The 22,630-nt window shown below is 42.8% G+C and overlaps 2 protein-coding genes across 6 annotated transcripts in view; both read left to right on the top strand.

The window, feature by feature from the left end:
- Window positions 1-6,318, top strand: part of ACMSD (aminocarboxymuconate semialdehyde decarboxylase) — a 59,550-nt gene extending 53,232 nt beyond the window's left edge. For both annotated transcript variants that reach the window (XM_072120330.1, XM_072120329.1), the window contains one exon: window positions 5,794-6,318. In XM_072120330.1, coding sequence (XP_071976431.1) covers window positions 5,794-5,856 — 63 coding nt within the window. In that variant the 3' untranslated portion in view covers window positions 5,857-6,318. The remainder of the gene's footprint in view (window positions 1-5,793) is intronic.
- A 5,682-nt stretch (window positions 6,319-12,000) lies between these two features.
- The window catches only part of CCNT2 (cyclin T2), a 34,526-nt gene continuing 23,896 nt past the window's right edge, over window positions 12,001-22,630 (top strand). For 3 of the 4 annotated variants that reach the window (XM_072122275.1, XM_072122272.1, XM_072122273.1), the window contains exons 1-6: window positions 12,001-12,316; window positions 15,751-15,832; window positions 18,605-18,733; window positions 18,912-18,972; window positions 19,406-19,468; window positions 20,434-20,479. In XM_072122275.1, coding sequence (XP_071978376.1) covers window positions 12,159-12,316; window positions 15,751-15,832; window positions 18,605-18,733; window positions 18,912-18,972; window positions 19,406-19,468; window positions 20,434-20,479 — 539 coding nt within the window. In that variant the 5' untranslated portion in view covers window positions 12,001-12,158. The remainder of the gene's footprint in view (window positions 12,317-15,750; window positions 15,833-18,604; window positions 18,734-18,911; window positions 18,973-19,405; window positions 19,469-20,433; window positions 20,480-22,630) is intronic. The other variant, XM_072122276.1, reaches the window with a different exon arrangement.

The raw sequence follows: 22,630 nt of genomic DNA, 5'->3' as shown, positions 1-22,630 counted from the left end.
ATATATACAGGATAGGAGTAGTAGTAGTACTGTGCTATGTCTATATATACAGGATAGGAGTAGTAGTAGTACTGTGCTATGTCTATATATACAGGATAGGAGTAGTAGTAGTACTGTGCTATGTCTATATATACAGGATAGGAGTAGTAGTAGTACTGTGCTATGTCTATATATACAGGATAGGAGTAGTAGTAGTACTGTGCTATGTCTATATATACAGGGATAGGAGTAGTAGTAGTACTGTGCTATGTCTATATATACAGGATAGGAGTAGTAGTAGTACTGTGCTATGTCTATATATACAGGATAGGAGTAGTAGTAGTACTGTGCTATGTCTATATATACAGGATAGGAGTAGTAGTAGTACTGTGCTATGTCTATATATACAGGATAGGAGTAGTAATAGTACTGTGCTATGTCTATATATACAGGATAGGAGTAGTAGTAGTACTGTGCTATGTCTATATATACAGGATAGGAGTAGTAGTAGTATTGTGCTATGTCTATATATACAGGGATAGGAGTAGTAGTAGTATTGTGCTATGTCTATATATACAGGGATAGGAGTAGTAGTAGTACTGTGCTATGTCTATATATACAGGGATAGGAGTAGTAGTAGTACTGTGCTATGTCTATATATACAGGGATAGGAGTAGTAGTAGTACTGTGCTATGTCTATATATACAGGATAGGAGTAGTAGTAGTACTGTGCTATGTCTATATATACAGGATAGGAGTAGTAGTAGTACTGTGCTATGTCTATATATGCAGGATAGGAGTGGCAGTACTGTGCTGTGCCCATATATGCAGGATAGAAGTATTGGTGCTGTGCTTTGTCCATATATACAGGATAGGAGTAGTAGTACTGCGCTTTGTCCATATAAGCAGGATAGGAGTAGTAGTACTGTGCTGTGCCCATATATACAGGATAGAAGTATTGGTGCTGTGCTTTAACCATATATACAGGATAGGAGTAGTAGTACTGTGATGTGCCCATATAAGCCGGATAGGAGTAGTAGTACCGTGCTATGCCCATATAAATGGAATAGTAGTAGTACTGTATTATGTCCATATATACAGAATAAGCGTAGTAGTACTGTTCTATGTCCATATATACAAGATGGGAGCATCAGTACTATGCTGTGTCTATATATACAGTAAAGAATTAATAGTACTGTGCTGTACCCATATATATATACAGGGCAAGAGTATTTGTACTGCGCTATTGCCATATAAACAAGATAGCACAGTACTACTAAACCTGTTTCTATATAAACAGGATAGGATTAGTAATAATGTGCTGTGCACATATACACAGGATAGGATTAGTAGTACTGTGCTGTGCGCATATACACAGGATAAGAGTAGTTGTACTGTGCTGTGTCCCTCTATATACAGGTTAGGAGTAGTTGTACTGTGCTGTGTCCCTGTATATACAGGATAGGAGTAGTTGTACTGTGCTGGGTCCCTCTATATACAGGTTAGGAGTAGTTGTACTGTGCTGTGTCCCTCTATATACAGGTTAGGAGTAGTTGTACTGTGCTGGGTCCCTCTATATACAGGTTAGGAGTAGTTGTACTGTGCTGGGTCCCTCTATATACAGGTTAGGAGTAGTTGTACTGTGCTGGGTCCCTCTATATACAGGTTAGGAGTAGTTGTACTGTGCTGGGTCCCTCTATATACAGGTTAGGAGTAGTTGTACTGTGCTGGGTCCCTCTATATACAGGTTAGGAGTAGTTGTACTGTGCTGTGTCCCTCTATATACAGGTTAGGAGTAGTTGTACTGTGCTGTGTCCCTCTATATACAGGTTAGGAGTAGTTGTACTGTGCTGTGTCCCTCTATATACAGGTTAGGAGTAGTTGTACTGTGCTGTGTCCCTGTATATACAGGTTAGGAGTAGTTGTACTGTGCTGTGTCCCTCTATATACAGGTTAGGAGTAGTTGTGCTGTGCTGTGTCCCTCTATATACAGGTTAGGAGTAGTTGTACTGTGCTGGGTCCCTCTATATACAGGTTAGGAGTAGTTGTACTGTGCTGGGTCCCTCTATATACAGGTTAGGAGTAGTTGTACTGTGCTGTGTCCCTCTATATACAGGTTAGGAGTAGTTGTACTGTGCTGTGTCCCTCTATATACAGGTTAGGAGTAGTTGTACTGTGCTGTGTCCCTCTATATACAGGTTAGGAGTAGTTGTACTGTGCTGGGTCCCTCTATATACAGGTTAGGAGTAGTTGTACTGTGCCGTGTCCCTCTATATACAGGTTAGGAGTAGTTGTACTGTGCCGTGTCCCTCTATATACAGGTTAGGAGTAGTTGTACTGTGCTGTGTCCCTCTATATACAGGTTAGGAGTAGTTGTACTTTGCTGTGTCCCTCTATATACAGGTTAGGAGTAGCTGTACTGTGCTGGGTCCCTCCATATACAGGTTAGGAGTAGTTGTACTGTGCTGTGTCCCTGTATATACAGGATAGGAGTAGTTGTACTGTGCTGGGTCCCTCTATATACAGGTTAGGAGTAGTTGTACTGTGCTGGGTCCCTCTATATACAGGTTAGGAGTAGTTGTACTGTGCTGGGTCCCTCTATATACAGGTTAGGAGTAGTTGTACTGTGCTGTGTCCCTGTATATACAGGTTAGGAGTAGTTGTACTGTGCTGTGTCCCTCTATATACAGGTTAGGAGTAGTTGTACTGTGCTGGGTCCCTCTATATACAGGTTAGGAGTAGTTGTACTGTGCTGGGTCCCTCTATATACAGGTTAGGAGTAGTTGTACTGTGCTGGGTCCCTCTATATACAGGTTAGGAGTAGTTGTACTTTGCTGTGTCCCTCTATATACAGGTTAGGAGTAGCTGTACTGTGCTGGGTCCCTCCATATACAGGTTAGGAGTAGTTGTACTGTGCTGTGTCCCTGTATATACAGGATAGGAGTAGTTGTACTGTGCTGGGTCCCTCTATATACAGGTTAGGAGTAGTTGTACTGTGCTGGGTCCCTCTATATACAGGTTAGGAGTAGTTGTACTGTGCTGGGTCCCTGTATATACAGGTTAGGAGTAGTTGTACTGTGCTGTGTCCCTGTATATACAGGTTAGGAGTAGTTGTACTGTGCTGTGTCCCTGTATATACAGGTTAGGAGTAGTTGTACTGTGCTGTGTCCCTCTATATACAGGTTAGGAGTAGTTGTACTGTGCTGGGTCCCTGTATATACAGGTTAGGAGTAGTTGTACTGTGCTGTGCCCCTCTATATACAGGTTAGGAGTAGTTGTACTGTGCTGTGTCCCTCTATATACAGGTTAGGAGTAGTTGTACTTTGCTGTGTCCCTCTATATACAGGTTAGGAGTAGTTGTACTGTGCTGGGTCCCTCTATATACAGGTTAGGAGTAGTTGTACTTTGCTGTGTCCCTCTATATACAGGTTAGGAGTAGTTGTACTGTGCTGTGTCCCTCTATATACAGGTTAGGAGTAGTTGTACTGTGCTGGGTCCCTCTATATACAGGTTAGGAGTAGTTGTACTGTGCTGTGTCCCTCTATATACAGGTTAGGAGTAGTTGTACTGTGCTGTGTCCCTCTATATACAGGTTAGGAGTAGTTGTACTGTGCTGTGTCCCTGTATATACAGGATATGAGTAGTTGTACTGTGCTGGGTCCCTCTATATACAGGTTAGGAGTAGCTGTACTGTGCTGGGTCCCTGTATATACAGGTTAGGAGTAGCTGTACTGTGCTGGGTCCCTGTATATACAGGATATGAGTAGTTGTACTGTGCTGGGTCCCTCTATATACAGGTTAGGAGTAGTTGTACTGTGCTGTGCCCCTGTATATACAGGATATGAGTAGTTGTACTGTGCTGGGTCCCTCTATATACAGGTTAGGAGTAGTTGTACTGTGCTGTGTCCCTCTATATACAGGTTAGGAGTAGTTGTACTTTGCTGTGTCCCTCTATATACAGGTTAGGAGTAGCTGTACTGTGCTGGGTCCCTCCATATACAGGTTAGGAGTAGTTGTACTGTGCTGTGTCCCTGTATATACAGGATATGAGTAGTTGTACTGTGCTGGGTCCCTCTATATACAGGTTAGGAGTAGTTGTACTGTGCTGGGTCCCTCTATATACAGGTTAGGAGTAGTTGTACTGTGCTGGGTCCCTGTATATACAGGATAAGAGTAGTTGTACTGTGCTGGGTCCCTCTATATACAGGTTAGGAGTAGTTGTACTGTGCTGTGTCCCTGTATATACAGGATATGAGTAGTTGTACTGTGCTGGGTCCCTCTATATACAGGTTAGGAGTAGTTGTACTGTGCTGGGTCCCTCTATATACAGGTTAGGAGTAGTTGTACTGTGCTGGGTCCCTGTATATACAGGATAGGAGTAGTTGTACTGTGCTGGGTCCCTCTATATACAGGTTAGGAGTAGTTGTACTGTGCTGTGTCCCTCTATATACAGGTTAGGAGTAGTTGTACTGTGCTGTGTCCCTCTATATACAGGTTAGGAGTAGTTGTACTGTGCTGTGTCCCTCTATATACAGGTTAGGAGTAGTTGTACTGTGCTGGGTCCCTCTATATACAGGTTAGGAGTAGTTGTACTGTGCTGTGTCCCTCTATATACAGGTTAGGAGTAGTTGTACTGTGCTGTGTCCCTCTATATACAGGTTAGGAGTAGTTGTACTGTGCTGTGTCCCTCTATATACAGGTTAGGAGTAGTTGTACTGTGCTGTGTCCCTCTATATACAGGTTAGGAGTAGTTGTACTGTACTGTGTCCCTCTATATACAGGTTAGGAGTAGTTGTACTGTACTGTGTCCCTCTATATACAGGTTAGGAGTAGTTTTACTGTGAAGTGTCTATATATACAGGACAGGATGAGTAGTAGTACTGTGCCCTGTGCCTATATATACATGATAGGAGGAGTAGTACTGTGCCCATATATGCAGGATAAGATGAGTAGTAGTACTGTGCTGTGCCTTTATATACAGGATAAGAGCAGTAGTACTGTGCTGTGCCTTTATATACAGGATAAGAGCGGTAGTACTGTGCTGTGCCTTTATATACAGGATAAGAGCGGTAGTACTGTGCTGTGCCTTTATATACAGGATAAGAGCGGTAGTACTGTGCTGTGCCTTTATATACAGGATAAGAGCGGTAGTACTGTGCTGTGCCTTTATATACAGGATAAGAGCGGTAGTACTGTGCTGTGCCTTTATATACAGGATAAGAGCGGTAGTACTGTGCTGTGCCTTTATATACAGGATAAGAGCGGTAGTACTGTGCTGTGCCTTTATATACAGGATAAGAGCGGTAGTACTGTGCTGTGCCTTTATATACAGGATAAGAGCGGTAGTACTGTGCTGTGCCTTTATATACAGGATAAGAGCGGTAGTACTGTGCTGTGCCTTTATATACAGGATAAGAGCGGTAGTACTGTGCTGTGCCTTTATATACAGGATAAGAGCGGTAGTACTGTGCTGTGCCTTTATATACAGGATAAGAGCGGTAGTACTGTGCTGTGCCTTTATATACAGGATAAGAGCGGTAGTACTGTGCTGTGCCTTTATATACAGGATAAGAGCGGTAGTACTGTGCTGTGCCTTTATATACAGGATAAGAGCGGTAGTACTGTGCTGTTTCCATATATATAGAAGTAGCACTGTGCTCATGATGTATATGCAGGATAGGAGTAGTTGTCTCCTCCGGCCACAGGACCTCGAGCTGCACCTTTGCCATATCATTTAAACATCATGTAGCAGTAGTTTTGTTGCTGCACTTTTTTAATAGCTTTTATATATATTTTCTGTCTGTGTGTTTTTAGGACAAGTTATTGGCTGGCAATGCTTTGGATTTCCTTGGACTTGATAGAACAAGGTTTGAATGACACCCCAATAACTCGGTACAGATATCAGGAGACATAGTGCCAGACCCAGCTCTGCAACAACCTGACGCTTAGGAAGATGCCTGTGGCTATGAAAGCGGACCCCAGGCCCGAAGACTCCCTGCCCTGTCACTAAGCACAAGATCTTTACCCCTCTGTTGTGTAAACATTAAGAGTGAAACCGAAATTTACATCGACAAGGAAACATTGACCGGGCGTCTACATAAAGCCAAACGTGTCCATTCAGATGCAAAGGCTTTTGCCCCAATATGTGTCTATGACATTAAGACACTGTTCACACTGGTGCTAATGTTTACTAACAGGAAAAACAGCGATAAGTAACCTGGATACAGAAAATTGGGGCCTATGGCCAGTTGTATTTGCCGAAGTCCTGCTCCTGTTCCGATTTTTGCCTTGCACATATTTTAATAAATATCCTAAGTGTATTGGTAACACTGCACACTATAGTATAAGATCTGCGGTCTGTAACTCAGGGTCATTAATGTCATGTATGAACACAGGACAGGACAGTGTACACATGTATGAACATTGGGGGACATGTATCTTAGGTTTTTTTTTTTCCTTTGGTGTATAATTGAGGCAATCGGAAGGTTTTTTTTTGTGCCTCGTGACTTTTTTGTGATAAATGTTCAGTTTTTCCTGTCCAGGCAGGTGCAAATTTTGTCCTTTTTTTTTTTTTGGAGAAGTCTCAAAACCACATGGACACAAGTCATGTAAGGGGGTTATATACAGGAGTGGATACTAGTATAAATTTGGATTTGAGGCTGTGTCCTGCATTTTTAAGCGCTCTAGTCACACCCCAGGGAGAAGATGAGATTTGAGGCTGTGGTTAACATGTGTTTTCAAACCTATCACAACAGCAGAGAAGAGGAGATTTGCCTAATTACATTACTGTCCACCATGAGTTCACAATATGCATATGTTAACAAGATGTTAACACCGACGCACATGTGTTAATAGGGTGTTAACATATGTTTTATCCCCTTACCTACACGCGCCGTAGTAGTACGGCGCACGTCAGGTGCATACAGAGGGCTCATGTACCGAACCCGCTCCATAGCCGATAAGTCTTTGCCGCATATTGCAGCAAACACTTACCGGTAACACCCACCAATCGTGAGAGCTATGTTGTCGATCGCTGCCAGCAGCTACAAAAAGATGGTGCCGCCGTCTTGCCGAGGATCATCGCTCCCCGTGATGTCATCGGTGAGCGGCGATACGTCGCCATGAAAGCCTTGGGTCTTCGGAAGACCCGAGGCTGTCTCATTTTAACCCAGTCATTACAATGTGCTATAAAACCTATAACAATTTGCTATCCCCGTAATCACACCAACCCAAAAAATAAAGTAGAGATGTCATTTGGGGCGCTCACTTTTTTTTTCGCTGCATTTGGAATTTTTTTTAAGTAAAAAAAAAGTTATAGATTTTTGAAGCTGGTGAGTGAAAAATGGAAGTGAAAAAAACGAAAAAGGGCCTGGTTGTTAAGGGGTTAAATCGGTATTGTGAAAACTCGTCTATGCAAATAATGATTGTGGAGCAAGCAGGGTCTATTTTAAAGTGACTTTGCACCGTCCTATGTTTATTCGCCGAAATGGAAAGTCGCAAAACAGCATTTGTACCACAACTGCACAAAAACAACCCCAAACATAGACAAAAAAAATAAAGCATTGCTAAATCCCGCCCATTAATTTCTACAATATCCCCCCCCCCCCCCCCCTATAATATCTTCTAGTTTATCTAGAAACAAGGATCTGATGTAAAAAAGTAAGAGGTGACTGAAGGGTCAGACTACACAGGGTTTGATAGTAGTCTGTAACCATGGAGATGAAAAAGTTGGTGTAATAGATATTCAGTAGAAGATATTTCCACAGGTCTACTCGCAGGATTGCTTTGAGTTTCAGGGTGATGGCACACCTGGTGTTTTGAACGCGTTTTTGGACCGTTTTTAAGCACTTCTTTAAAAAACAGATGCGTTTTTTTTAACGGGCTGCTTAAAAACGGGCCAAAAACGCGTTCAAAACGACATGTGTGCCATCACCCTTAGGGAGCATTCACATGATGCGTTGCTTCGCGTTGTGCGTTGCGTTTTCGACACATTCTACTGGCGTCAGCCTTGATTACATGCCAAGAGTGATGTCACACATGGAGTTTTTAGGCCTTTTTTAGTTAAAAAAAAACACATCAGTTTTAAAAAATGCATGCATTTTTTGAAAACGTGTGCGTTTTGGCCGTTTTTAATTGCACAAATTCGGAAAACCGGACATAAACGCATGCGTTTTTTACGATCTGAAAACGCACTTGCTAAAACCATCCCAAAAACGGCCTAAAAACGCCATGTGTGACATCACCCTAAGGTTACATTGTGTTTCCACTGCATCTGCTAAAACTCAACGTAACCTTAGCAGGTAATCAAGGCTGAAGCCAGTGGAATGCGTCAAAAACGCAACGCACAACGCGACGCAACGCATCTTGTGAATGTGCCCTCAGTGTTACAAAAAGTATCCAAACTCTTTAATGAAATGACACTTAAGGCCGGCGGCACATGCGGCGTTTTGAACCCGTTTTTGGGGCGGTTTTAAGCTGTCCGTTAAAAAAAAACGCATGCAAGAAAAAAATGCATATGTTTTTGATCCATTTTAATTAAGATAATTGGTAAAACCAGTCAAAAACAGATGCGTTTTTTGAACAGACTGCTTAAAAACGGGCACAAAAACGGGTTCAGAACGCCACGTGTGCCGCTGGCCTTAGGGTGGTGGCACACTTGGCGTTTTTTGGACCCTTTTAAAGCGTGCGCTTTCAGACCGTTTAAAAACGGACTTGTGTCGGCTGTGTTGGTAAAGAAGATTTACTCCAGTCTCTGACAAGATGTGGAATTTGGCGAGGAACGTCGCGTTCATAGCGCGTGACAATGACAGCTGCTGCGATGTTTTCATTTATCCCCCATCAGCAATTACGTCTCCACATCACACAGATTATTTCCCCATTGAAAGGTTAAATACGCAGCATTCATGCATCTCGCTGTGATTGGCGCCATTATTTCCTGTAATGCAGACGGGGAGCCAGCGATTCTTACTGACAAACAACATAATGATGCCAGGCCGCCCCGTAGTATTACCCCATTACCAGGAGGAGACGCCGCTGGCAGCCGCCACTGTCTACATTGTATCCGCGGACACTGAAATGTATATTAGACAGAAGAATTACTACTGGTAATCTAATCCCGGGATAATCCCTTTACGCTACATTTTGCAACAATTGATAGAATTGTGTTTCAATTAATTAACGTTTTCAAGATGGAACAAAGCTGAAGGCGTCTGCACCAAATAGTGGCCAGATCCTAATGAGAAGAAAAGCACAACAGCTCCACAAACATTGGGATTTTATCCCTATGGAACCGACTAGGATCTCATCTTTGTTATACTTGTACCTCTATATTTGGTGCTCCTTAGGACAGGTAATTACTATGAGACTGGTGGGAGTCCAACATCCACACTCCACACATTTAAGGACGCAGACAGTTTTAAAAAAATAAAATCTGACCAGTGTCCCTTCGTGTTGTAATAACTTTTGAACACTTTAACTTATCTTACTGATTTTGAGATTGTTTTCTCATGACACTTTGTAGTTTATATTAGTAGTAAAATTTTGGTGATTGGTCAGGTTTTTGGGGGGGGGTAAAAATTCAACAATTTGCAAAAATGTGCAAAAACTTTTAATTTACAAATGTTCTATTTTTTGACAAAGTCATCCCATTTTTTTTTGTAGAAAAAAATGTGTAAAATATGTAAATTTTGTAAAGCGGCTAGTGGGGCGTGGAGTAGCCGGACATGAGGCTACACGTCACAGCTGCTCCACACCCCAAAAGCCTTTTCTCCTCCTACCCTGACATCTTCGGCGCGCAGCTCCTCGTAGCTGCGCACCCTTATCCAAGAAGCCGGAGTTCTCCGCATGCACAGAACGGCCGGCCCGCAGGTGCGCGGCCACTGCTCTAAAGCCGCAGTTACTGAGCATGCGCAGAACTCCGACTTCTTGGACGAGAGCGTGCAGCTATGAGGAGTGTGCGCCGAAGATGTCAGGGTAGGAGACGAGGCTACTGAGGCGTGGCATAGCTGCGACGTGTAGCCTCAGGTCCGGCTACTCCACACCAAAGAAGCCGCTTTACAAAATTTACATATTAGGGTATTAAAAATTTTAATAAGTTTGCGGGGACGTGAGATTTAGCTCTAAAAAGGGCTATCCTCACGTCCCATACATGCACCTACCCACCGTTCTACCTTTATAGGTAGAATTGTGGTGGTAGGTTCCCTTCAAGGACGCAGTCAGTATTTTTAAAATCTAACTTTGTGTTTTAATAACTTGTCTTACTGATTTTGAGATTGTTTTCTCATGACACTTTGTAGTTTATATTAGTAGTAACATTTTGCTGATTGGTCAGGTTTTTGGGGGGTAAAAATTCAACATTTTAGGAAAAGTGTGCAAAAATTTACAAATGTGCACCACTACATCCTCTGCACAAGGCGTGCTCCACTACATCTGTCATGAATTACATCCCTGTACACCACAGTCTGCATTGACTGGACAGTGTCATCGCAGGACCAGGACATCGCAGGACCAATCAAATTGGTCTTGTGGTGTCAGGGGATGGATGTCGCTAGCGATCCCCACTCGTCACTAACGCTCATATCGGATGGAGAGCGTGAAGAAGTAAAGGCAGCAGTCACATGTGCCGCTAGCTTTTCGTTTCATAGTGCACAAGGAAGGGGCAGGGGGGTGGACTGCATGCGATCAGTAACCAGACCCCAGTGTCTTGCATTGTTTAAATGCAGCTAAGTATAGGGGCAATATACAAAAATTGGGTTAGACACACCCCAAATAAGATTATAAGCTGCTCAAAAAGAACAAAGCGGGTGTGTATACAAAAAGGTATACACTTTATTGAATGTAATCAGCATTAAAAACTGTTAAAAACAGTGGCAGAGCACTGAAAATGACAAAACATCCCATACATAAACCCCGGTCACAGTAATCAATTAGTTAGGAATATATGAAGATAATACTGCAACATCCAAAGCCAATAAGATAATCTCAGCAAAAAATCACGATGTATAAGTATGTGGAGGCTTAGTACTAAAGCAGTGTAGAATGCCAAAAGGAATCAAAAATTGAGTATTACCCAGTAGTAAGCAGTACTATTTGGCGAACAGCGAAAACTATTTAACTCAAAAACCACTGGCAGAACAGGGTTTTTTTTTTTCTCTGCTCCAGGTACAGGAAAGGGTTAATACATTTTTATCATTCTGTTATTTTCAGCCTATAAATTAACAAATGAAAAACAACTTTTACCCTATAAAACAAGCCCTGATCTACCGGTGTTAGATAAAAAAAAAAATATAAAGTTCTGTCTGTTAGAAAAACTAGAAAAAAAAAAAAAAAAAAAAAAAAAAAGTGCCCTGTCCTGAAGGAAATGTGAGGGAGTTAAAGGGGTTGTTCCCATGTCAACAAATTGATGTTATTGTTTGTATTATAAAAAGTTATACAACTTTCCAATAGACTTTATGTATCAATTCCTCAGGGTTTTCTACATCTCTGCTTGCTGTCACTCTGTAGAAAGCTTCTATGGTTACTTCCAGTGGATAGAAATCTGATCATGGAAGTAAACATAGAAGCTTTCTACAGAGTGACAGCAAGCAGAGATCTGGAAAACCACTAGGAATTGATACAGAAAGTCTATTGGAAAGTTGTATAACTTTTTATAATACAAACATTAATTTGGTGAAATGGGAACACCCCTTTAAGGCAGTTTGGTCCATGGCAAAACTCCTATAATCCAGTAATTAAATCGCACAATGAATACGTATTAATGAGTGAGGAGGAGACTTGCGGCAGACACATGTGCCGGGGATGATGGGGGCATCCAAGGACACGCGGCGGGTCACGTCTCACACATCAGGCTGCTGAGCTGTGTGCGATGCAGCGCTCCCCCCTCCTCCTCCCCCGTCACGTCATCACCAGACAATAGGCGCCGGCGGGCGGAAGCGCTTTGTTATGTAAATGTGACGAGCCCCTCCCACTGGGCGTGGTTACCTCCTGGTGCCAGGATGCTGCTATGTATGCGCGCAGTCAGGGCAGCGCCGCGCTTTACACACGGACACACACACAGGAAGCGGGAGGCGGCTGACGTGCTGACGTGCTGACGCCCGGGTCACGTGAGGGGAAGCGCTTCCGGCTCAGGGCTCCGTCAGTTCCGGTGATTGTGACGCACTGGGGTTCGGCGGCAGACGGTGATGGCGGACTGCCGGGAGCCGAATTCTCGCTGGTTCTTCACCCGGGAGCAGCTGGAGAGCAGCCCATCGCGGCGCTGCGGGGTGGAGGCCGACAAGGAGCTCTCGTACCGGCAGCAAGCGGCCAATCTCATCCAGGACATGGGGCAGCGGCTCAATGTGTATCCTTCTTGTCAGTCACCTGCGGCCTAGTGCCGGCCGGGAAGCCTGCCATGCCGAGTGCTGAGGCGGCGGCCCAGGGGGGACGGGGGGCGGTGTATGCCTGAGCTCCGGGGAGGGGAGGCCTGAGCTCCGGGGAGAGGAGGCCTGTGCCGGCTCAGGCCGCTGACAACATGCCGGCATCTGCGGCCTCATCCCTGCGGGGCCCGGCACCTGCTCCTCCCCGGGGAAAACCGCACTGATAACGCAATGTCCAGTTCTGTACTTCCCTTTCATCCTCCGTTTCTTCATTTTGAATGGAAATTTTTCCAGAAACTTGTCATTTTGAGCTGTATTCGGTAACGTTTTAGAAATGTCTGAATTGAGCCGAAACCCCTCAGTGTCATTTACTATTTTTAAGGTTGATAAATATTTTTATTGCGCCCTGAATAGTTTTTTACGTTTGTTCATTTTTAGTAGAAAGAAAATTGCACCAGTGATTTCTTCTCAGATATTTTAGGGGTGCCTTAGATTTTGGGGCTTTCATGGATGATTGGTTTGGATTGTATTAGGGGTCTTCCAGTGATTACTGGAGACTTTGCTGATTTTGGGGTTCGTGGTGCTGGTGAGAGCTGATGTGCTGGTCCAGTGTGTTGCTTTGTTTCTTTGTGGTGATGACAGTGATTGTGTGAGGTCAGGAAACATGGCTGCCGCCTTAGAGATGATTCCACCCTTGTACATGGTTTTTCAGCTCTGATTAATTTAAAGGGGGTTTCCAGGTTCCCCTTCAATCATCATACTTGGGACACATTCACACGATGCGTTTGAAGTGCAGCGTTGGAGCGACTACTGAGCGTAGACGCATCTAGAACACTTGCATTCCGGAACTAGTAGCACATGTTTCATTGTTTACAAGCAAAGCAAATGTTGCTAGTTCCCGAATGTATTAAAACGACAGGGGAACGTTTGTGCATTATCTTCTGTATCATTTGGTTCGTTGTGTCTCCATTTACCTCTGACACTGCAGCATATTGCCCAGTGCAATGCTCTGGTAGTCTCATGGGTATAAATGGAGGTGCACAATCACCCCTCTTGTTGTGATTTGGAATGACAATCGCTATAATTGATTTGTCTATAGCCCATGACCAAGGGTAACAGTTCTTCTGGACTGAAAGCAGCCATGTATTTTCATTTTCTGTAATAGTTTTTCATATGCCCTTGGTCCATTGTTGAGGACAGTGTTGATTCCATATATATGTTTATTTGTGGATAAGAATTGAGAAGTTTTCTGAAGCAGCAGCGCCCTCCTGTTCATGGGTTGTGTCTGGTATTGCAGCTTGACCCTATACTTGGGAATACCAGACGTATCCCTTAAACAAGAGTGTAAGTTTCTACAGGAAGATGTCACCAACGCACCAGGTGCCGAATTTTTCTTTTTATTTGATGACTGTCTGCGCAGACTTCCTCCGGTGGGAACAGTCTTGCACTGTTGGCATGATTTTCAAATGTACTTTTATTTCTCCTGGGTTGGTGATCATTTTTACAGCACTATATATTCTCTGTTATCAGCCAGTTTACAATCTTTATTTCTCTTTTGATTGTTATTCTTCATATTACACATTGATGGTTCCCACCGTGTCAGCCCTCTAGCTGTCCCAACATTCTAGCTCCCCAGCCTGTAGTTGTCAGGTAATGATGTTTCTTAGTTTTAATCCACAGTTTGGAAGCCATAGGTAAAGGTTGAGCTTATATACCTGGTTCCGAGGTTGAGGAACGGAATGCTTTTTTTAAACTTTTTTTTGTGTGGATAACCCATGAACCAGTATCACCCAAAACACAACACTGTCCCCGCGCCCGGTGCATTTTATGGCCTGAACACTTTGCAGAAAGTCAGACTTGCAGCATTGTTCCCACCTATGATATGTGGTGCTTGGAAGCAGTGACTCACAGCCTCATAGATGACTCTGTGACTGTGAGACCCACTCCACAGCACAGTGTTCAGTCCAGAAATGACCAGCTCTTGGGTCGGGATTGTCTGCCATGGGCAAATGCTTCACCATTAGCATTCAGTAAGAACATAGGGAAACTCAGCAGTCGGCATGAATGGTTTTATAGCAGAGGTAATTAGCTTGTTGTATATATGTTAATTGCAATTTGCTGTGACCCAGGTATTTCATTTAAAGGAAACCTACCATTTCAGATGGTAGGTGTAAGCTGTAAACACCGAGCACCAGCTCAGGGTGAGCTGGTGCCGGTGCTTAGTTTCGTTAGTGTTAAAACCGCAGTATCGCGGTTTTAACACTTTTTAAATTTTATAGCAGAAACTGCTTCGGCACTGCGTGCGCACGATCGTGTGCGCACCTACATAGGAAATGCCTCAGGCGTTGCGCGCGCATAGTCGCGCGCAGTGCCGAAGCAGCTTCTGCTATAAAGTTTAAAAAGTGTTAAAACCGCGATACCACGGTTTTAACACTAACGAAACTAAGCACCGGCACCAGCTTGCCCTGAGCTCGCCCTGAGCTCGCCCTGAGCTGGTGCTCGGTGTTTACAGCTTACACCTACCATTCTAACTGGTAGGTTTCCTTTAAAGGATTTCTTCATTTGAAGTGTTAGACATATTTGCAGGATTTTGGCTCTTCAGAAATGCTGTGATGTGTTTTTTAATATTGCTTGTTGGGGTTGTGAACTTCCCGATCTTGTAAATCTAGTAAATGGCGCAATGTGGACATAAGGCTACACAAGTTTTTGCCCCCACCTTGTGCGAACCATTCATTGGTACAGTTATAAGCAGTTTGTCTTGTATGCCTGGTGTTTAGGTGCTGCCTTTCGGCTCCTTTATACCATTCTAGTAAGACATTCCCATAGGTAATAAGTAGCGTCAGCGTTATCCCAGCTGCCCCCAAGCCCCATGGTTAAACTGCATGTAAGAAAGCTTTGGGTTTATCCTAAGATATGGACACTTATTCTTTATGTATGATTAGTGGGGGTTTGCTAGGCGCCAGAATTAGGGTCTGTATGCTGTTTCTAAACATATCCACCCAGTGCCGTGACTTTCTTTGACAATCCTATAGACTGTAAATGAAGAGGTGGCATGTGACCTTCATTCTGTTCCAACAAAGCATTCAGAGACCCCTGATGTGATCAGTGGGGGTCCCTGAAGTCAGAACATTATCACCTATCCTGTGAATATAATCCCTTTAACACACTTTGCTAGAGGAAGTCTCCCTCACCTTTACATTCAGATTTTTCTTTCAGCTGCTCTTGCACACTACATGAAGTGAATATATGAAATAACTTGTCTTTGTCATTACCCCCTGTGTTATATATACACTGTCCTGCGTGATTGTATTGTAGCCTCAGACTGTGTGCATCAGAGAGGGATGGGGGGGGGGGGGTTCTTTTGTTATTCACTTTTTCTTCCAAAGCAGGTGTTAATTTCCTTAATCAGATTGTACAGATCCCAGCTCACCATCAACACTGCCATTGTTTACATGCATCGCTTCTATATGCATCACTCTTTTACCAAATACCACAGAAATGTAAGTATTCTCCCCTCTTTTGTGTTCATGGTAATGTCTTGTTTTTGTTTTATGAAGGCGTTTTTTAGGGAGACCAGTTTGTGTTGCTTGATAGAAGTCTCACTGGGGGGGGGGGTAATTACTCTTGATACCCCATGGGTTATTTCCTTTTACTTATTGATACAGGTTGTCTTTAACCCACTTCTTCATTTTTTGAATGCATACCTCTTGTATCTCTTGTAGATACTTGTATGATGTGTCTATATACCTAAAATACAGAAAAGCACCAGCACTCTTGCATTATACTGCCGATTTCTCTGAATAATGATCCTCTTCATTTTTTTTAACCAAATCTGTAAGAAGTGCTTGTGATTTTCTTTCTCTTGGGTTGTAATGGCTCCTTGCAACATAGCTATTGACCTAATAAACCACTAGCCGTATGTTGTCAAGCAGCTGAATACCTTCCAGATCCTGTTTCTTTCATGGCCTGGTGTGGTGGCATCATCCAGAAAATCAAATTTGAAGTGAGATGCTAATTGGTTGTATCAAGACAGGGAGGTGGAGAGTTCAGCACTGAAGTCAAGCTTTCCCTGCCTCTGATGTCTTCCATGTTGGTGACATCATGTGCTGGACATAGGGAGATCTGGTCATGATTCTCCTGGACCATAATTGTAGTGAAGATGTTCTTTGGCAGGCAAAGCTTGACTTTGTTAAACTCTCCACCTCCCTGACTTCATAAAACCAATTTACATCAAGTTGATTTTCTAGTTGATACCACCACATCAGGCCATGAAAGAAATATGATCTAGAAGCTGTTCAGCCTCGTGAAAACGTAGTGGTTTATTAGGCCAATTTCTTATGACAGGTTCCCTTTAACAAACCCTATTGGGCATTATAAGGAGTGCTGTCTCGCATTGTCCTATTGGTGTCTATATACCTAGAAATTCCCTGCTGTGCAAAATACTGCTTTATCTGCATTTATCTCCTTTATTGGTAATGGTTGTATTGCTCTCAGATGATATTATACAAATTTTTGCTCTTTTTACCCACATTAACAATAATCAATTATGATGAATGTTAATCAGTTTCCTATGGGATCTATAAAGTTGTATCATATGATCAAAGATGAGGTATATGTTGACTGTAATGTCTAATTTTGACCTTTTTCCCCACACAGTTGGTTAAAATTTTTTTGCAATAGCTGACACAAAAGCTGCTGACTGGCAAAAATGACTTCTCATAGATCAAAGTCTGCCATTCCTTGAGCACTTGGCACAGGCCCCTCTGTTACTGTTATATTTTTACTTAATTGCATAGAATGATGTCACAATGGAGTCAGCCTGTGAGAGATCCCTGGGGATGTCTCATGTAAAAGCCTCTTGGGCTATACCACCTGGTATACTGGATGTATCCCAACATATCCTCTGCCGCAGCATCTATAGGCCAGATATGAGCTGTACTAGACTTGCATCACCCTCCCATTTTACACATGAACTGAATTCTAGGATTCTGGGAAAATATGCATAAAAGATTTCCAGGATGGGATAAGGAAAGCCCCACCTCTTTTAGGTACCTTGTAAGGCAGCCCCCTTGACATCAAGCATGACCTTCAGGAAGCCTTATAACATGATGCTGGATTAAAACCAAACCAGTATATTTATTCCAGAAGGAACAGATTCCCAATAGGCTTGGTTTTCCTTATCCCATCCTGGAAAACTTTGGCTATATGTCTCCACATGCCTACAAGTGGCCTTAATTAGCAGCCTCCGTAAGGAGAACACTTACTACTTTACCCGTATTATAGGATGTAACTTGTGTAAAATGAATGGCTGCTGTGTCCTTTTATTAGCACCGTGTGAGCAGAAAATATGGGGCAACACAATGCCCTACCTTTTGTCCAGCTCTCTTGTTAGGGCTATTTAGATGAGCACCAAAAACTGTCCATATTGCCCTATATACTCTTACAAGTGCAATCTTCTACTTAGTAACAGTGGCCATTATCCAGAGCGTTGTAGCCATCGCCTCTGTACAAGAGGCTTCATGCTGAGAGGTGGAGGGATGTACACACGACTGACCATAACAATTGGCCCTGAAATAAAAGACAATCATTACAATACCCCGGCTGATTCCTGCAGTGAACATTTCTGATGATGCAACTCTTGCGCAGAATTAACAAGCCATCTTGTCATTTATAGAATAGTCTTAGGGCAAGTTCACATACACAGAATTTCAGCTGAGAAGTGCTAGTAATTGGGGGCCAGTTACACCATTTCATTAAAAACCAACACATGTCACTTTTTATGTCTGTTCTACAGACCAGAGTAAGACATTGAAGTCTTTGGTTGCATGGAAAAAAATTTTTTATCCTGTTCTTCTGGTAGGGGAAGATGCAACTGCAGTTGTGGCTTCTACACAGAGCCTGGAGTCGGCTGTCAGCTCTGCACTTACCCCCCAAGCTGTACAGATGATCCACATGGGACCTGTTTGTAGGCCCCCACTCATTATCACCAATTATCTATTGTGCAGACAGGCATTCAGTTATATAGTTAGGCCACATGCACACAACCGTTATGGCGACTGTGATCCGGACGCAAAATTCAAGACCTTTATCATGTGGTCTTTTCCATAAAGTGCTTTTAACCTGTTCTATGCCAATACATAGAAATTGGGGCAAGAAGCAGACGGCTCCAGGCTCTGTGTATTCAAGTAATTGCAGCTCAACTGCTGTTCAGATGTTATATGTTCTTCTATATTCTGATTATTGATGTTTTCTCTTCTTATTGTTCTCCCCAGATAATGTCTCCTACTGCATTGTTCCTGGCTGCTAAAGTAGAGGAACAGCCCCGTAAACTTGAACACGTCATTAAAGTTTGTCATGCTTGTCTTAATCCGGCCGATCCCCAGCTGGATACAAAAAGCGATGTAAGTGAAAATCCTAATGTTAATCCTCTTTAACCATTGAGCTGCCCGAAAAAGTTATCAGCAAATTGGTTTGATAGGAATTTAGCTTTGTGTAAATCCATGTCCAGCCAGTTGTGCTCATTTTCTAGTCACTTGTTGCTCCATTACCATTCATTGAATCCTGTCTTGATTTTTCTAGGCGTACCTACAGCAAGCCCAAGAGCTGGTTATACTTGAAACTATCCTGCTACAGACCTTAGGTATTTATAACCCTGTGATGGTTCTGATCCGTGTATGCAATGTCTGCAATTCTTATACATTGAATTGGGCTCGCTGTATTAAACCTGAAATCTACTGCCTAGCAGTACATAGGCGAGCACAATGGGGGGATTTATTAACACTCGGAAGTTAAGAGGTTCCGACCTCTTAGTAATTCTGGCCCAAGACCCATGCGCCACTATGTGGTTTACGCTCCGTCCTGCCTGGTGTACGATTTAGCAATTTGGTGAACCAGGGCATCGCTCACCTCACCCACCTTTCCAAAAAAGTGTTGGGAAGGGGGGTAAAACTGGTGTACAAGGCATGATAAATCTTTACTATTATGTATGGACATGACCTTGTAGTTCCCCAGTACATGATGCCTGATGCTGGATGGTTGCATTTTCTTAAGTCTGCCTTGTCTTTCTTCTTCAGGCTTCGAGATCACAATCGAACATCCACATACAGATGTCGTGAAATGCACCCAGTTAGTGAGAGGTTTGTAGTCACGATTATTGGCCATTGCTGGGTTACTTGAGGGTGATATTACATGAGTGCCCCTGTCCACCACCAACGCTTGTGATTTCCTTTTAAAAATGTTAGTCCAGTTAAAAAAAATAAATAAAAGAATTGCCACTTCCTTGTGACTTTCGTCAGTGACATGGCCATGTGGCAGTTCAAGGCCTGTCCAAAAAGTGCTGCATTATTTTATCTGACTAGATGTAGTTAAAATGGCATGTAGAGGGACAGGAAACCTGCAAGCGTTTGTTAGGTGAGTGGGCACATGTAAAACCACCCTTAATGGGGTATTCTCATCTGAGCATTCATATTTAATTTAATCTGCCATATGCATATATTTCTATAATGTTATAATGTTGGCCTTGGATATAACCACCGCTGCCCTCTGAGAGCAGTGGCCACAGATACACTATAGGGCTCTGCCTGACAACCTGGATTCAGTGTTCATCTCCATAGGGCAGCTGCGGGACATGCAGTCACTCCTGGACATCATATGCAAAAAGTTTTTGTGCAAACTCCAGCGGAGGTTGTATCCAAGGAGAGCTATTATGTTTCTAAGTGACAACATGGCTACATTTATGGGATATTATCTTTACACACTTAGCCCTTCTTTTTCATATATCAGATGAATTAAATATCTGTGCCCAGATGAGATTACCCTTGTAAAGGAGTTGTCTGGATGTAGGTATTTTCACATGCATGGCTCCAGGAAGGGGGATGTATAAATGTATTAAAGAGCACAAACTCATCCCTTTTCCTGTCACTGGTGGCCTGCAACGGCCGCTCTAGCACAGCTGCTATTTTTATAACCCCCTTAGAGCCATATATGTAAAATAACTAAACCCAGACAACCCCTTTAACAAATGTATTTGCTTTGTCCATGATGGAATATGTGCCCTTCTGATACATAACTTGTTTTTTTTTTTGTTTTTTTTCTTTTGCAGCAAGCAAGGATTTGGCACAGACCTCCTATTTCATGGCTACCAACAGGTGGTTATCCGAACCTTTGTTGCACTGTCATAGCACACTATACCTTTCTTTACTGCAGGGTCCCCTTCCTGTGTCTTACTAGCCTATGTGCACGGGGGGTCTGGGCTGCCTCCATGGCCTGGTCTCTTCCCTGTGTCTAATGCTCTGTTCTGTATTCGGGCCTTTGACACACAGGGGAGGATTGCACAAGAAGAAAATGTAGTGTTGCTTTCTGATCAGTTTCTTGATTCTGAGTGCATTTACTAAACTGGTAGCCCCGAATAGCATCTAAAGAACTAAACTTACCCTAGAGCATCTTGGTAAGTATAACGAATCCTAAACTTCTACCTAAAACCACATCACTTTATAAATTACAATCTAAATTTATACCATAAATACTTTTCAAGATGCCATATATTACTCGGTAATTGATAACGCATTGCCATTCTTTTCAAACCAACTATACAGCAAAGATGAAAATACTAGACCCGATCTCTTCATCTTTTACATATTTCATATTGTGCATGTTATACAAGAGACTCAGAATCCAGATTCAGAAACAACAAAATCATCTGCAGTATAAAAAGTCACGGTTTGTTCTCCTCCAGTTTATTAATAACTCTTCTTTGTTTTTCCAGGAGATTGGCTATATGTTAAACAGCGGCCATTTCTGTTTTTGTTTTTTTTTTAATTTTCCTTAGCAGTGACTGATTCGTATTCTCTTTGGACGGTGTCGCCTTTTGGCTCTGAGCTCCCAGAGGTGGATGATCTTCCCCCCCCCCGTGCTCCTGCATGATGGGCACTAGAGCATATCATTGCCCCCCTGTGCCCATCCTGCAGCAGCTTGTTTGGGGGGGGTTTAAGGGTGCACAGTTATTGACCCGGAATAATTTTTTTTAAAACTTTTTTCCTTCCAAAGCTCCTCATCTACGTCTGCCTTCTGTTCTCTTGGGGTTTTATATGAATATTTTGCTATTTGTATGTGGATGTGTACTGAAATATGTTGACTGACACTTGGTTTAGTTGGTTTGAAATGGTTTAATGTGCTTTTTTGTTTGCCTTGTGATTTTCCAATTTCTTACAGGTGACTTTACTGTACGTCAGGGGTGTCTCAACCAGGAGAATTATTACCTAAACACTGGATAGGGAATTCACTTTTTGATGGTGGCGGTACAACCACTCGATCCCCAACTATATCTCAACCAGGAGAATTATTACCTAAACACTGGATAGGGAATTCACTTTTTGATGGTGGCGGTACAACCACTCGATCCCCAACTATATCTCAACCAGGAGAATTATTACCTAAACACTGGATAGGGAATTCACTTTTTGATGGTGGCGGTACAACCACTAGATCCCCAACTATATCTCAACCAGGAGAATTATTACCTAAACACTGGATAGGGAATTCACTTTTTGATGGTGGCGGTACAACCACTAGATCCCCAACTATATCTCAACCAGGAGAATTATTACCTAAACACTGGATAGGGAATTCACTTTTTGATGGTGGCGGTACAACCACTAGATCCCCAACTATATCTCTAGAATGATGGATGCTAGGCCTCTATTCCACATAGATACAAGCTGAAAGGAGACGGTGTGATGCGATGGATGAGCCTGGCCTAAATCATTCATAGTCTGTGCACTTAATACCCACAGTGTTGTGGTAGGAAGGAATGGAGGACTGTTTTTTCTCCCTCCAAATAATCAATGGGAAGATCTTATTGATCAGATCACCACCAATCTCGCATATTTATCACATACCCAGTGGATTGGTAAAAAATACTGCTGGTTGAAAGCTTTTTTTTAATTTACAAACTATTGTATAAAGACCATATTTTGGGCTGTAATTGCCAGACTGAACCCTATGAGGACCCATACTCACTTCATGATAGTTATATATGAATCTATGAGTACCCTGCCACCCAGCAGGACTACTCTCTCCTGTCCTGTACGTGATGTGACCGTGGTCCTATAGGTAGGCAGTGACTTCAGATGACTATGCTGCAGTGAGTCGTGCCCTCTGACAGACAACAGATTACCCCAGTCTGCCAAAGCAAGAGTCACTACCTATGAACTTGAAATATACAGGCTGGTCATTGTGAGGCCCCGGCTACGAGAGTATTTTGACAAGCAAACAGAGTTTTTGCAAAAAATTCTGTAATC

Source organism: Engystomops pustulosus, chromosome 8 (genome assembly GCF_040894005.1).
Source record: "Engystomops pustulosus chromosome 8, aEngPut4.maternal, whole genome shotgun sequence".
NCBI lineage: Eukaryota > Metazoa > Chordata > Amphibia > Anura > Leptodactylidae > Engystomops > Engystomops pustulosus.
The sequence above is the reverse complement of the archived record's forward strand: the minus strand, read 5'-3'. Positions and strand labels throughout refer to the sequence as shown.